Source organism: Halichoeres trimaculatus, unplaced genomic scaffold, assembly GCF_033239565.1.
Source record: "Halichoeres trimaculatus isolate MK-OKI-2021-1 unplaced genomic scaffold, fHalTri1.1 fHalTri1_scaffold_16, whole genome shotgun sequence".
Lineage (NCBI taxonomy): Eukaryota > Metazoa > Chordata > Actinopteri > Labriformes > Labridae > Halichoeres > Halichoeres trimaculatus.
The window spans coordinates 14037907-14052139 of record NW_027437194.1 but is presented as its reverse complement, the minus strand read 5'-3'; the positions used below and the strand labels follow the sequence as shown (position 1 = coordinate 14052139).

The 14233-nt window shown below is 40.9% G+C and overlaps 1 protein-coding gene across 1 annotated transcript in view; it reads left to right on the top strand.

Annotated features, from left to right (window-relative positions):
* Positions 1 to 14233, top strand: part of dcc (DCC netrin 1 receptor) — a 306408-nt gene that overhangs the window by 283246 nt on the left and 8929 nt on the right. Inside the window, exon 28 of the mRNA XM_074689948.1 lies at positions 3739 to 3887. Within this exon, the coding sequence (XP_074546049.1) occupies positions 3739 to 3887 (149 nt within the window). The remainder of the gene's footprint in view (positions 1 to 3738; positions 3888 to 14233) is intronic.

Below are 14233 nucleotides of genomic sequence, written 5' to 3'. Positions count from 1 at the left end.
TCCATCTCATTGTGTTCACAGACACACAAACACACACACACACCTACACACACACACCTACACACACACACACACACTGGGAGGCACACTGTGAGTAGAAGAAAGTCAGGAAGAATAATGTAAAACAAATCTCTGTGTATTTTTATTGTTGTTGTCCTCCTTCAGCCTTTGAGCTGAAGCTGCCTCCCCCTGGACAGCTGCGCATGCTGATGTACTGACATTTAATGGTGACACAATGACATGGCTCTAACTTGGCTCTTTGCTGGTGGAAAACCAAACTGGCTCTTCAGAAGAATGTGATTAGAACCAACTAAGCTCCAGCTCTGATGAAAAGGGGGTACGAGTAGTTAGCCGTCTGTGGTGTCATAGACAAGCTTTCCATCCCTACACCAGCAAGTTGCATTGATTTTAATCTGACCAGTTCAGTCGTCTTGGTACGGCGTGCATTTTGTGGTGTTTCCACTGACTTATCCCAGGACAGACCCCCAAATAACTCAGACGAGCTGTTCCACTTTTTTGGACCTTTCATATGGGTGCCAGACTGAATCGATCCTCTCTTGGAAGGTTGAGCAACACCACTGCAGACCATTGATTGGTCAAAGGACTCGTCACTTACCCTGACAGCTGCTGTATTTCTCCTGGTGGCACACAGTCTTCTCTGAAACAAAGCTTGATTGCACTTTGTATCAAAGGGCTACATGCCAATCACAGAGAGGAGACAAGCTTAACTGTACCAAACGGTGCCAAACCACACTGAACCGACCTGGACTGCTTGGTGGAAACACAGCTTTAGTTAGCAAAATCATTTAAAGTAGTCAACTTTTAACCGAAAAGGGAGAGAGTTGGCGCTAAATTCCTGCCAAATCTTTGCAAACAAAAAGAATGTGTTTTGCCAAGACAACCATGAGCAAAGAATGTGTGCTTTGCATAAAAACACATCCCTTTTCTTTGAGAACATATTTCTGTCCTGCTGAATGATGTTGTGCTGCATCTGGGGTCAGCTCAGACTGTAGGTTACCCTCAAACTCTCGGTGCAAGTGAACTGAGCCACAGCGCCACCTGCTAGCTGGGAAATTATAGCCCCGTTCTCCACAAAAATCTTCAGCTTCATCACTAGCTGATTATCTGTGCTAAAAGTTTCCTGGTATTGTTTTGTACTCATGGAGGAAAAAAATGTATTCAAAGGAAATGTTTTGTAACTTGTAAATAAGGAGTCGCAAAAAAGTTTTATGTCTTGTTAAGGTATTTGCTATGTTCTTGTAAAGAAATGTGTTTTGTACTCAGAGGAAAGAGATATGTTTTTTTATGCAAAGCACACATTCTTTTCACACAAATAGGACTGTCTTTGCCGACCTCCAGGTTTTCAAGAAATGTTGAGTCGCATCCTCACTGTGGTATCTTTTGTCCTTCATGAACGTGAGCTGAACCTCTGATAATGTGACAGCTCTAATTCATATGTTACTTTGTGAGCCGGTTCTGGAGGTCTCACCTGCAGCTGAATACCTTCACCTTGCAGAGAGAGTACAAAGTCCACTCTTTCTTTAGATAAAGTTCATGGATGGGTTGTGAAAATAACAAAACTAGGACCTATATTGGTTTAACTGCCTGGACTTTCATCCCAAGCAGGTAAGACTTTCATCCTACTCATGAAACTGGGGTTATAAAGAATATGGGCTCAGTAATGGTATCTATTTGACTGAGAACTAATATTCCCAATCTCTAAATTCAATGTCGAAATAACCCTAAACATCTAAAGTCTAACCTTCATCATTCAAAGCATAAAGTGTGCTCATTGCAACACACTCAGCTTGTAGCTGTGATATTTATCTGGAGTAAAAATGTGATGCAATAAAGAGTCATAAAGCCGTGGCATCATAAACCTGCAGCACAGAGCAAAGCATTTCAACCATGACTTAATTTAGCTACTTAAAGAGGATATCTGTTCAACCAAAACAACACAACAAGGAAAAACAAGAAATTCAGGATTTACAGCTCATGTTCTGTTCAGAAACTGACAGAAACTACACATACCATATGCACAGTTTCCACTTGTACAAACTAATGTGAGCAACATGTAGACTGCATCGGTAGTTTTTATTTTTAACCACTGCATAAAGAATTTTATCTCCGCAGGGAGAATTGCTGTAATGGAAGTCTTCCGAGTTTGTCTTCATTGTTCTCAGCTGGAATCCCAAAATGGACCCTTTTTCTCTTATTTTCATGCTGTTTACTGTGAGGCAGAAAGTATGATTCAACAGTTGGAAATAAATCTTATCCTCAGCAGGAGGCTGTGAAGCAGAGAGCCATATATTGGTCCAAAGTGAAAATGATCCTATATAGGGAGGGTTACATGAGCTATGACTCCTGATTTCAACATTTTTTAAGGACTAGTTTTAATTTCTGAGTGATAGATTTTTCTCTAAATGTCAAACAATACATGTTTTGAGCAACATTTAGAACATCAAGCGGGAGGTCACGAGCTTGTAGTGGGCTGTGCATTCAAACTAACACTTTTCACATCATTTATAGGAGTAATCCAGTCTGAACCTCTTTATTACATTCAGAGTCTTTGTACATTTTTTCCACTTGTGGTATATGAATAGAGACAAAAGTTTGGAGATCAAAACTGTATTTTGTCCTAGGCCTGTTAACTTTCAACATGTGGTCTGGGGGGGGGGGGGGGGGGGGGGGGGGGGGGGGGGGGGTTGCTTCTGAAGCTTAACCAGAGTTTGATTGTTGCTGTGGAAAAAGAAAAGTCTCTCATTTTGGTTTGATTAGCAAACACTTTGGAGTTCTCTTGATATTTTTGTAGATGCTTCTTTCTCCAAAAACTGCACTCAGACTCATCTTTAGAGCCCGGGGGGGGGGGGGGGGGGGGGGGATCTTGAATCCCCTAGTAAAAAAAAAAAATCCTACTCTTGGAGCTTGGATACCCTTTTGTGTAAAACTGTTGATGTTGGAGAGTGTAATCCTGATGGTTGCGTACTCTCTAGTGTAATCGGCTATACTTTCGAGGCTGTTCCAGATGTTTTGTTTCTCTGGGAGGAGAGTGGATGTTTATTGATCAGACTGTGAAGGAGTGCAGTGTAGGGGAGGGGGGTTGTGGGTAAGAAGCCTGAGGATGTGTTCAGACATTACAAGGCTGTTCAGGGACCCAGAGAGGAGATTTAGAAAAAAAACAGTTATCTCTCTTAAGCCTCCTATCATTTTGTTTTTCCTTTACTTTCTTTCAGCCATGCAAAGGAAATTCATTTAGTTTCCTTGTCTAAAGAGTTTGTAATGAAGACACAGAAAGGGAGAAAGTTTTTACTGCTATTTATACATGTGCTTGACTCCAGGTATTTGGTGATTTTACTCCTTGTTCTCTGGTTTGTGTGTTTTTTGTTGATTTGCTCTTGAGGCTATTTTCTGGCTTGTTTGCATTTCACACTCTAGTAAAAGGTTGAACAGAATAAACTTTGTTGTATGGATGTGTTTGGATTAAAGGCTGTATAAACACTGAATGTAACCACAATGATCCCACCCTTTAGTTTTTTTACTGTCTCTCTTATGACCTGGAGTTTGACTATTGAGCACAGCTGTGTTTGTTTTGGAATAAGTCATGTATGAAGAGTGAGGTAGACCTGCTAATTGGTGTGAATTTTTTTTTTTTATTTACAGAGGTGAATAAATTTCAAAAAGAATTCTAAGTTATCCAGAAATGATTTCCGACCAGAGCTCTACTTTTCTCCCGTCCAGGTGCGAGCCTTCCGAAGCCGCAGGTGAAGACGGCGTCTCTGGGTCAGGCCAGTAAGGCTCGCTCTCCTCTGCTGCCCGTCTCAGTCCCAACGGCGCCAGATTTACCAGAAGAGGGAGCAACAAAACCACCCGAAGATTCAGCTGCCAACGTGAGTCAGACTTTCTTTCACATATCAAACAGCATGACCTAAAAAAAAGTTTTCAAAGACGTGGGCAAAATAAAGACCAAAGAGTAATACGACTAATCAGAGCCTGCATGAAAAACTTTCTGTATGAAATGTATACACCCCAAACTTCTGAGGCTTCATGTCAAACATTTACACTTTATTCAACCTAAAGAGCATCTGCTGAGTAAAATCTTGTTACACTCATTTTATAGCCACTTATTCGTATTTTCCATGCATTTAACACTCGTCGCTGATCAACATTCTGTTTGATGCATTTGTTACAGCATTGAATTAAGAGACATCATATCTTTCTGCCTTTTGCTGCAGCTGTTGCAATGGGAATCCAGCAACAGCTGTTAAAACTAATTGGTTTTATCAGGAGTCTATGAGTCTGTCTTGGAAGTCACTGCAGACCAGATGTGTTCAAGGTCTGCTACATTTCATATAAATCTAAAGAAGTTCCATCTTCTGATCCATCTGTGGTTTTCTAGAAGTGCAGATTGTCTGTAGACTTGGAGGAACTTTGCAGTGGTTTAAAGGGAGGAGAGCAAACAGACAGAAACTCTTGGGCATTAAATGTCTCACTGGCATTTGGATTGTGGCTCAAAAAAAGAAAAATCTGCCTCTGTGTTGTTGAATATTGCAACTCCCCACTACCAGGCTGAAATGGATTTCCAAACTCTTCTTTGACTTACTTTACGTTCTTTTCCTCCTCAGCCTCTGCACTATCAAAGTACATCTTGTGTACTGGGCAGAACTTATTGATTTAGTCCAATCATTTATAACAGGTGAAAAGAGTCAATTTTTCAGATCCAAAGTTGCACAGCTAACACAGTGAGAATAACTTCTCCGTTAACTTGTTTTTCAATAAAGGGGTATTGAGTTGCTTTTTTTATTTTTTTTTTATTTTTTTTTTGACTACCTAATCTCCCTCTGGTACTCCTGTAGTAGCTCTATGTGGATTACAGCTCACTGGTGTTTCAAAAACCTTTATGTCAGCCTTTGTATGAAATGCTTCATTTTGGCTGCTGCCTCTTTAAATAGACCCCCTACCTCTGATTGGACAGCCCTCTGGAGATCTGTCAGGGGTAAGGCCAGGAGTGAAAGTTGTTTTAAATTCTTGCCGGTACTGCTACCAAAACCTTTGTCTCTTTCTCACTCAATTCATTTAAAAATAGCAAAGTCAAAACCCTAACAAATAAAAACATTTCAGTATTTTGCTGTAGGCTACCTGTAGCCCTATGGAGTAGACAAAAAACCAAAACACTTAATTATATGGTAAACCATTTCTTTTAACTGAAACATCCAGAATACAAGTCTCTAAGAACAGGTGACTAGGTTATAAGCAAAAACTCAAGGTGTAGCCACCTCTCACCAAAACACATCACCAGTTGTGGAAAACGTCCCTATGCATTAAATCAAATGCACCAATTCAATCCCTGTAGTAACAGCTGTGTAGATGTGCATAGCACTCATGTACTTCTTAGTGAAATCTCTTGTTGTTAGCTTGTGAACTATGTCTTGTCCGAGCTGTTTAATTGGGACATTTTGCAAAAATGTAAAGACATTTAACGTCTGATGCAAGCTTTCGAAAGCTGGATGCAGAGGAGATCACCTCCGACGGGAGGGGTAGAGAAAAAGGGCAAGAGCCCTGAAGAAGAAAGGGAGATGCCGGGTCAAGGCTCCATCCAGCATGGACTATAACACAGCACAGACTGTTTAGAAACAATTCTGAGTTAACTGAGTAACGCCGCACTCACATTGGCTCTGGAACGGTTGCAGTCCAGATACCGTGCGGGTTTCTCGCAAGCTGCCACTCACATCAGCTCCAGATAGAGGCTGTGGCTGGCTCCGGTGCTGGGTACGGAAAGGGCACTGACAAGAGTGGAAGCTCACATGGGTTCACGTTCTTTTCTGGACTTGCCCGAGACCTTTATTCCTCTCATGTTTATTATTTTTAATAACATTACTTTTTTCTTCTCCTGTATTATCCTTAGAATAAGTATGGGATGTGTCATATAAAATGGAATGACTTTCCACTTCAAGGATGAGTCTCTCATCATCCCTTGTTGTCAAAATGAGTGAGGAGATGCTGTGCTGCTCACTTTTGCAACCTCGTGTCACCAGGGGCCAGTACTACGTAGCTGGATTAGCTCTTAGAGAGATAACTACCAGGATAAGTTCAGGTTTTCCGCACTACGAATGTGGATCTCTTTTTAGCCAGACACGTTGCCCCGGTAACTGATGCTGAATGCCAAACCTGGTCCGGAGCAGGTTAAGTTCCAGGATAAGAGCTCACGAGGTGTGACAGACCGCCAGCTGACCAATAGGTTCTCTCGGGCTGGCATAAAAGACCGCACAGTCACCAATTTGCTCAGCCTGAGTGAAGCCCTCTGGTGTGAGACCGCCCCCTGTCTTTTTGGCCCAACATTTTTTCTTATGGGCTGTGAACAAACAATATGGTAAAAAGGTAAAAAGCCATCTTTTAAACTGACATAGTAGTTTTCAAGACTGCATATTGTTAGCAGATCTTCCTGGTACTGCCTACTGTACTGGCTCACTTTAACCCCTAAGCAGGGCTATCAGCAATTGTTGGCGTTAAGGCCGCCTAATATGTCATAAACCTGTAACGAGATCCTTATGCCTTATACTTTATACCACATGACCTCGGTAAGTCTCATTATGATCTTGTGAAGATCTGGTTTTATTTTCAGACAGGACAGTTTTTTGTAGTTTTCAGACAGATTTAGGGATTTCTACAATTTATCAACATGTAGCTATTTTAAAACTTGCATTTTGTGTGGATCTTGAAGTATCTTTAAAGTAAAAATGGGACTCATCAAAAACAGATGAAGGAGCATTTTAAAAAAGATGTAATGAGCCAGAAAGCCTTCCAAGTCTCTTTTGCAACCAAGACCTTGCAACGGTCGATAGTGTTTGAGTGTGTGGTTTCACACATTTCAGACACTCTGCATTGCAGAAGTGTAATGCGAAACACAGTAACAAACACAGGAGATGTAACACAGACATGCACACATCCAGTGCTGTTCGACCCTGCCTATCTTCTTTGCCCAACAACATCCAATGAAGGATCAGAAGCAGAACAAATTAGCCTAATTGCTGCAATTCTGTAGATGAGGCACAACAGGGGCATAAATATCCTGTTGTCTAGAGGAACAATCTCAGCTCAACACGTCATCGTTTTTCATGTTGCTGCTTGGACTCTATACAATACAGGGCATCCAGAAAAAAAGTCATGGCCTGAAGTAGTTTGTTTACCACCAGAAACAAAAAGAAGTCTCCCCAGGAGCTAGATCTTCAGAAAGCTGGCGGTCTCTTAATAAGCCAACCATGAAACAGGCTATGATGTCGGCAGTGTAATCCATGGGGGAAAATAAATCTGATCCAGTTTATCCATTTAAAGGTTTGTTGGCTTGATACTTCCAGGCTCATTTTCCTGTTTACAACCTGCTTCGATCTACCAGAGCCATTCCAAACTTTCTGTTCCCGTTGTTCATTTAGATCCAAAAATATGTTAAGAAGACAGAAAATAGGCCAGATGCTGAAGAAATTTCTCGTCTTCTCCCAGGAGAAAAAAACAAGCTCAGCTCAGCAGGGGACGACTGAAATAAAGAAGAGAGCCGGAGGTGTAGCAGGTGTCAGATGTAGTAACATGAGTCACAGCAAAAACCGTCCTTGAACATCCAGTGAGAGGAAAGAACAGCAAACAGGTTCAGAAAGCATGAAAAAAAGGGAAGGGAGGAATGAACAGAGGGTGAAACAGAAAGCCAGGGAGAGAGGTAGAGGAAAACAGAGGCAGGAAGAAGTTACACACACAGACACACACAAAACCACACCTTTGTAACCCCACCTGTTTCCTTCCCTTCAGAGCAATGGTGGCTTTTCAGCTATAGAATAAAACAGAGTTCATTTGTGCCAGAGGCAGAAAAAGGAGGAGGAGAAAGGAGAGGAAGATAAGAAAGAGGAGTGGTTTAAAGAAGGAGTAGCTATCAGTAAAGAGGAGAGAGAAGATAAAAATGCAGGAGGAAGAAGAGAAAGGATGAAATAAGAGGAGTGGAGTTGAAAGGATATTAAAGAAAAAGAGGAGTGAGGAGGGTAGGGGAAGGATAATGAAAGAGGAGGAGAATGAAGAGGCTGAATAGGAAGAGAAGGGAGATGAATGACAGGGGGAGAAGAAAGAGGAAGATTAGAAGACTCAATTAGGAGTTGAAACAAGAGAAAAAAAGAGAAGATGGGTAAAAGAATGACGTGAAAAGGAGAGAAATCAGAGACAAGCACAGGAAAAGATGAAGAGGAGAGTGGCAAGAAATTATGGGAAAGAGAAGAGCGAGAACATTGGAGTGGGGAGGAGAGGACGATGCTATAGAAAAAGAGGATAGGTACAAACAGGAAGATTAAAATGGGGGAGGAAATGACTATAGGAAGATAGAAAAAAAAGAAGACAGGAAGAAAAGGGAGCAGGAGAGGGATGGAGAACCAGAGAAGGCCACACTTAAGGAAGGAGATCGAGAAAGGTTAAGAGAAGAAAGAGAGACATGAACAACGCCAGAAGAATGAAAATATGAGACTGGAAGAGGAAGATCAGAAAAGAGAAGGTGAGTTTAGAGATGTGCAGATTAGAAAATAGAACAAGAAAAGAAGGAGGGAAGAGGACGAGGAGGGAGGACTGAATGGAGCTGAGAGAAAGATGAAGAAACTAATTGGAGTAAAAGGGTGAGGCTGAGGATGACAAGCAGAGAGAAAAACGATGGAAGATTATGTGGTGGGACACAGACGTGGTTAAATATTCATATGACTCAATGACAAGGAGGAAGAGGAAGGAGAAGAGCAGAGGAAGAGAGAGCTATGAGGATGGGAAGGGGAGATGAGCACAAGAGACGTCTGTGGGAGGAGAAGGAGGGAGAATGATGGAAGGAAAGGGTGAGACAGAACCAGAGGAGATGATGCAAATAAAAAAAAGAGCTGGTTACCATGGAGGAGGATGACAAAGTGGTGAAGGATGCTGGAAGAGAGGAAGATGTGAAAAGAGAAGGACGATATAGGAAAGTGCAAGAAAGAAAATCACAAGAGGAGCGATAAGGAGAGGAGGAGAAAATGAGATGGAGAGATGTGTGTGTGTGTGTGTGTGTGTGTGTGTGTGTGTGTGCTGGAGAGAGGAGAAAGAGATAGCAGGGCGAGTTAAAGGTCAGCGGGTCCTTCTCTTCATCTGCTGTTCTATCTCTGTAATTGATCTAGTCTTTTCCCATCACTGGCCTATCTCACACCCACACACACACACACACACACACACACACACACACACACCACACACACACACACACACACACACACACACACACACACACACACACACACACACACACACACACACACACACACACACACACACAAGGCTTGTTAATACGCTGGAACACAGTGTGAGTGAATAATGTAAGTGCGACACAATGATGCTTTTATTATGTAGTTACAGCAGTGATTTATATTAGAGTGGCACAGCAGCAGAGGGAGATAAGGAGAAGGAGTTCAGACTTTCCACCACTGTGGCTCTCAGGTTGATTGATCTGTGCTGGAGAGGTGACCCTTTAAAAAAACAAACTCACTAATGTTGGGTCTTATTTTTAACCTTTTCATAAGAATCTCTCTGAAACCTCTGCAGGAAATCATTACTTTTTATGCTCCTCATATGCCATATTGATCTAAATAAGAGAGCCCTCTCCTTTCAAGACCAAGCTTCAGAAAAAGACTGATAAGCAAATTTTACTTTGTGTAAAGAAACTGTCTTCTATTGAAATTCAGAGAAAATCATTATGATAATAATTAAAGACTTTCATTTTTGGCTTTAAATACAATCACTAAGATCTGTGTTTCAAATGTAACCTCATCTCCTGCTTCATGTTTTGCACATACTCTGGTCCTTGTTTTTAAGTCTATGGTGTTATCATATTGTGTAACCTATAGTGTCAAAATTTAATTCTATGTTTTTATTATAACTTGAGACAGAATGGAATGTCAAACTCTTGACACTATGTTATGATATAAAGTGGCGTGATGTGATGTGGCGAGATTGGACATAATGTGACATTTCTGTTCACATGTTACATGAACAAAACTAGAAAAGCACTCAGAGAGCGCAGACCTCTGCCAAGCATATTATGATTGTCACACAACACTTTAGTCCTACTTTAATGTTATACTCCCTTTCAGCAGACTGTCTGTTAGAATTTGGTGTTAGTTGCAGGTTTGTACAATAATTTGTTACCTGACAGTGTTGAAAAATATGATGACCCAGTACATATTTCATATTCCGGATCTTAGTAGCCAGGATATTGGCAGGATCTGGATCGTACTTTTCCATCTTATACACACGTATGGTGAAAATGGCCCTATCTCACAATGATAAAGAATCCTTAAAAAAAAGTCCTGGATCCAGATGGTAATTAGGATCACCTTTGAAATTCAATCATTTCTTTCTTATCCCATTTTGAACATTTCCTGAAAATTTCATCAAGATCCGTTTGTTCCTTTCGGACTTATGTTGTTCACAGACAAACAAACTCTCCCAAAAACATAACCTCCTTGACGGAGGTAATAAACTGCTAATCCATAACTTGCAAAAAACTTAGTGATGTATATGTTGAAACATTTAAAAGTAACAGAAAAGGCATTAAGTTGAAAAAAAAAAAGCTCAGAATTATTTTCTGTTATTTGTCAATCTTGTGAGTTCCCGAAGGCCCGGTAATTTCCCAGACCACCGCTCACAGTATTTATGAGCCAATCTTGCTGAAAAACAAATAGTAAAATAAGGAAATGGTGATTGTTGGGGACTATTCTTGTCAGTAATCCACATGTGGTGCTCTAGTGAATATTTGGCAGCAGGTTGGTGGAGTGGAGTCAAAATAATCTACAATGTGGTTAAGAAGATATGTTCTATCTAAAGTAACAGGGTGACTCACTGATGAGTTTTTAATCATTTTTGGACTCCAGTGATGCTCTCTGTTAGAGGCATTATTTATAAACAGCAAAAGTGTTTTGAAGTGAACTGTCATAAGGAACTCATCAGAGTCTTGTTTGTTGTTACTTATCATGCCTTTTTGGTTTCATTTCAAATTTGGGGCTTTCTATTTCAGCCATGTGCAAAAGGCTGTCCCATTACCTTCTGGTAGAACTTGTTTAAACTCAGTGAAGTTTATTTGTTTCAAGCTAACTCACTTTATTCACACTTCTTGAAACATTTTAGAGTTTGCACATTAGCCAGATCGGGACTTGTGTCTGAGTTTACACGTGCTCCTCTGTCTGTGTTGTATTGAGCTGAATTTGTGGAGGATTAAAGAATCCAGGTCAGCAGGCCGGCAGAGATAACAGGATATCAGAGGGAGACACGGAGCATCGACAGGCGTTTTATCCCATTGATGAACATTTACTGACTCTGCTGTTAGGGGTCAGTATATGAGATCAGGAGGTCACCGAGGTTTTGTGATGCTTTTATACCCTCCTGATTTCTAGGAAGCCTTTTTTGGTTTGTGGAAAGTGGAAACAGATCATAGTGAGAGGTTTCAAGATGAGCTTTTATGGTTTCACTCAGAGTGAAAGTGGAGGGTCAAAAAGTCAAGCTCTGTCTGTATTACGCAGATAAACATCAACTGTACACGTGCTGTTTGTCCTTCTCTGACCCTGTAATGTGGATCTCAACGGTCACATAAAGGTGAAGAGAGATTTATATCACCTGCTAAAAAGAACTGCAGAGTTTAAAACTAACAGCACAGAAAGAAGCCTGGACAAAGACACGCACCAAGTATTAAATCAATGGGTGTAAAGCTCCCGTCTCAGTGTGTTTACAGATCAACACTGGTGAATTATTGGGTCAGCATCTGAAAGCTAATCTACAAAGATTAATTTTCACTCCTCTCTAAAATGATAACCTTACTCAGACATTACTCTCTGTTGGTGTTAGCTGGTGGATCAGCTGGTGTTGGATCCAGGTTAACTGTTCTTTGTGTCCTGCTGTGATCACACCGCTCTGATGCTTTAAATGGAGACAATCTCAAAATCCATATATGACTCGAGGGGCGTATTGGTTCGTCCTGAGGCAGAAAGCAGTCGAAGGCTGATCCCGCATGACCCCATTCCATCAGGTTAAAAGCTTTAACTGGACCTCCCACATATCAGATTTTTAAAATCTGGATCAGCAGGTTGGGACCTCTGTGGCGGAGGAGGATGCTCAGGGATATTCAGTTTTTATGACTTATCTCAGAATAAAGCAAGGTTCATAAAAGAGGCTGAACTTTTGTTGTACAAGGACCGCTCCGCTCTGCTCTACATTATTTACTTTTTGACTCTTGATTGAAAAAAAATGTTAATTTCTCCATAATTTCTACAAAATCATGTCACAGCTTCTCACATGTCCTGTAAGTTCAAATTATGAATTGCACTGACATGGTTTTTTGGTGGATGAACCAATGACACCTATCATGATGTTAATAGTTGTGAGGTTAAAATCCACTACCCCCAGCTACTTTGAATAGTTGATATTAGAAAGCCCATCCTTCTTGTTTCTGATTGGTCGCTCATCAAGAAGTGACACTAAGGAGTGCAGAGGTTTGGAAGTTTGAACTATTTCTAAGAGTGCAGTAACAAAAATCAGCTGACTCTGAGGGTGTTTTTCTGCTGAAGAAGCTGAGCGCTGAAAATGCTGAGATGCATTTCTATCTTTTTTTGGGTAGGGGGGGGGGGGTTGTATCTAAAATGCCACTGAAAGAAAACAAATGAAGTTTACAAAGAGTTTTAAACACTTATTATGTAAATACAGAGTACAGCAGAGTGCCACAGGACAGTTCACAAAAACTGCACAATCCCACATCACACCCTACAGGATCTGTAATTAAGAGTCTTAATAGACAAACTTTGTATTCAATGTTTCAGTCTGGTCTGATGGACCCTGACACCTCCCTTAGCAGGCATTGTTAAAACTCCGGGTGAAGAGTTTGGGTCAGATCAGTTGCTGTCTTCTTTGTCTGTCTAAATCAGATTTCAATCTTAGTTTGTTGGGAGGGTAGGGTAGTCCTTTATTTTCATAGCCACTGTCAAAAGTGGGTCACCTGTGATCTCAGCTAAAATGACCATAATGGCTATGATTTATCTAATAATAGACAATAGCAGTCTAATACAACAGACTTTTGTTGAACAAACATGGAGATTTGTAGTTTTATTCAGGTGCTTCATGTTTCAACTGTTAGGTTCTTGTTCTTGCTAACAAGTATATCCGTACTCATCACTACGACTACAACTGCGACTGATGTTTAAATTCATCTCCATACAGAGTTATTGGGTGTAAAAAGGACCAGTGCATTAACAGTAGACCATGTGAATGTGGTTCCAGTCCACGCTGGTTTTGAGCATGGACGCAAATTGTTCTATTTAAGCATGAGAAATATTTCCGATGAGCTTTTAACAGATTTCTGCAGCGTGCTAAGTACAGTATTGAATTTTATTTTTGTTCAAACTGCAGTGACAAACTCTGCATGGCGGCCACGCTCAATATCCCTCACTGAGAGAGAAAGAGCATGTGCAAGATGTGCACTTCACTGTCACAGACACATACAGAGACAGAGGCACTCTGATGCCGGCTCACTCTGATGTTACAGTTTGTACAGGCGGTTGGAACATGCCGTTGCACAGTGATCACAGAGATGCAGCGAGATGAAGGGGACTCTTCCCACTGAGACTGTATAATGTCCTTGAAAACACACAAAGACATGTGAGCAACAATTCCATGATGTTTGATGTAACCTGTTATCTAATCTAGTGTGGCACCCTTTGTGAACATGGGTAAAAAGAGATACTTTGTAGTTTTTTTTACTTTGCTTTGTCCTTTGTCGGAAACATGTTGGTTTCAGTTCAGTCTACCTTGATGATGATTGGTTATCTTTAACAGTCAACAAAAAACTACTTTTAAAACAATTTTAAATCAGTTTTTACTGCACTGGCACAACCTCAATGAAATCAGATATTATGTCCACTGGGATGGTTCAGGTGTCTGTAGAAGATGTCCTTAAGTCAGGTTCTTGCAGGTAGGCTAACAGGCAAAGTAGAGACATGCAAGAGGTAGGTTGAAGAGAAGCATAACAACAAAACAAAACCACGAAAGCAAGATGGCAACGATGCTCATGTCAGCCCGGATAAAGAGGAGAAAAAGCAGATCTGGATGAGGTGTTTGTGGGATGGTTTGATGAAAAAAACCCTGGTACCACAAACTAGACTAAAGGCCTTTGCACGCTGGGCCTGTTTTTTTTTTTTGGTCTGAAACTGAA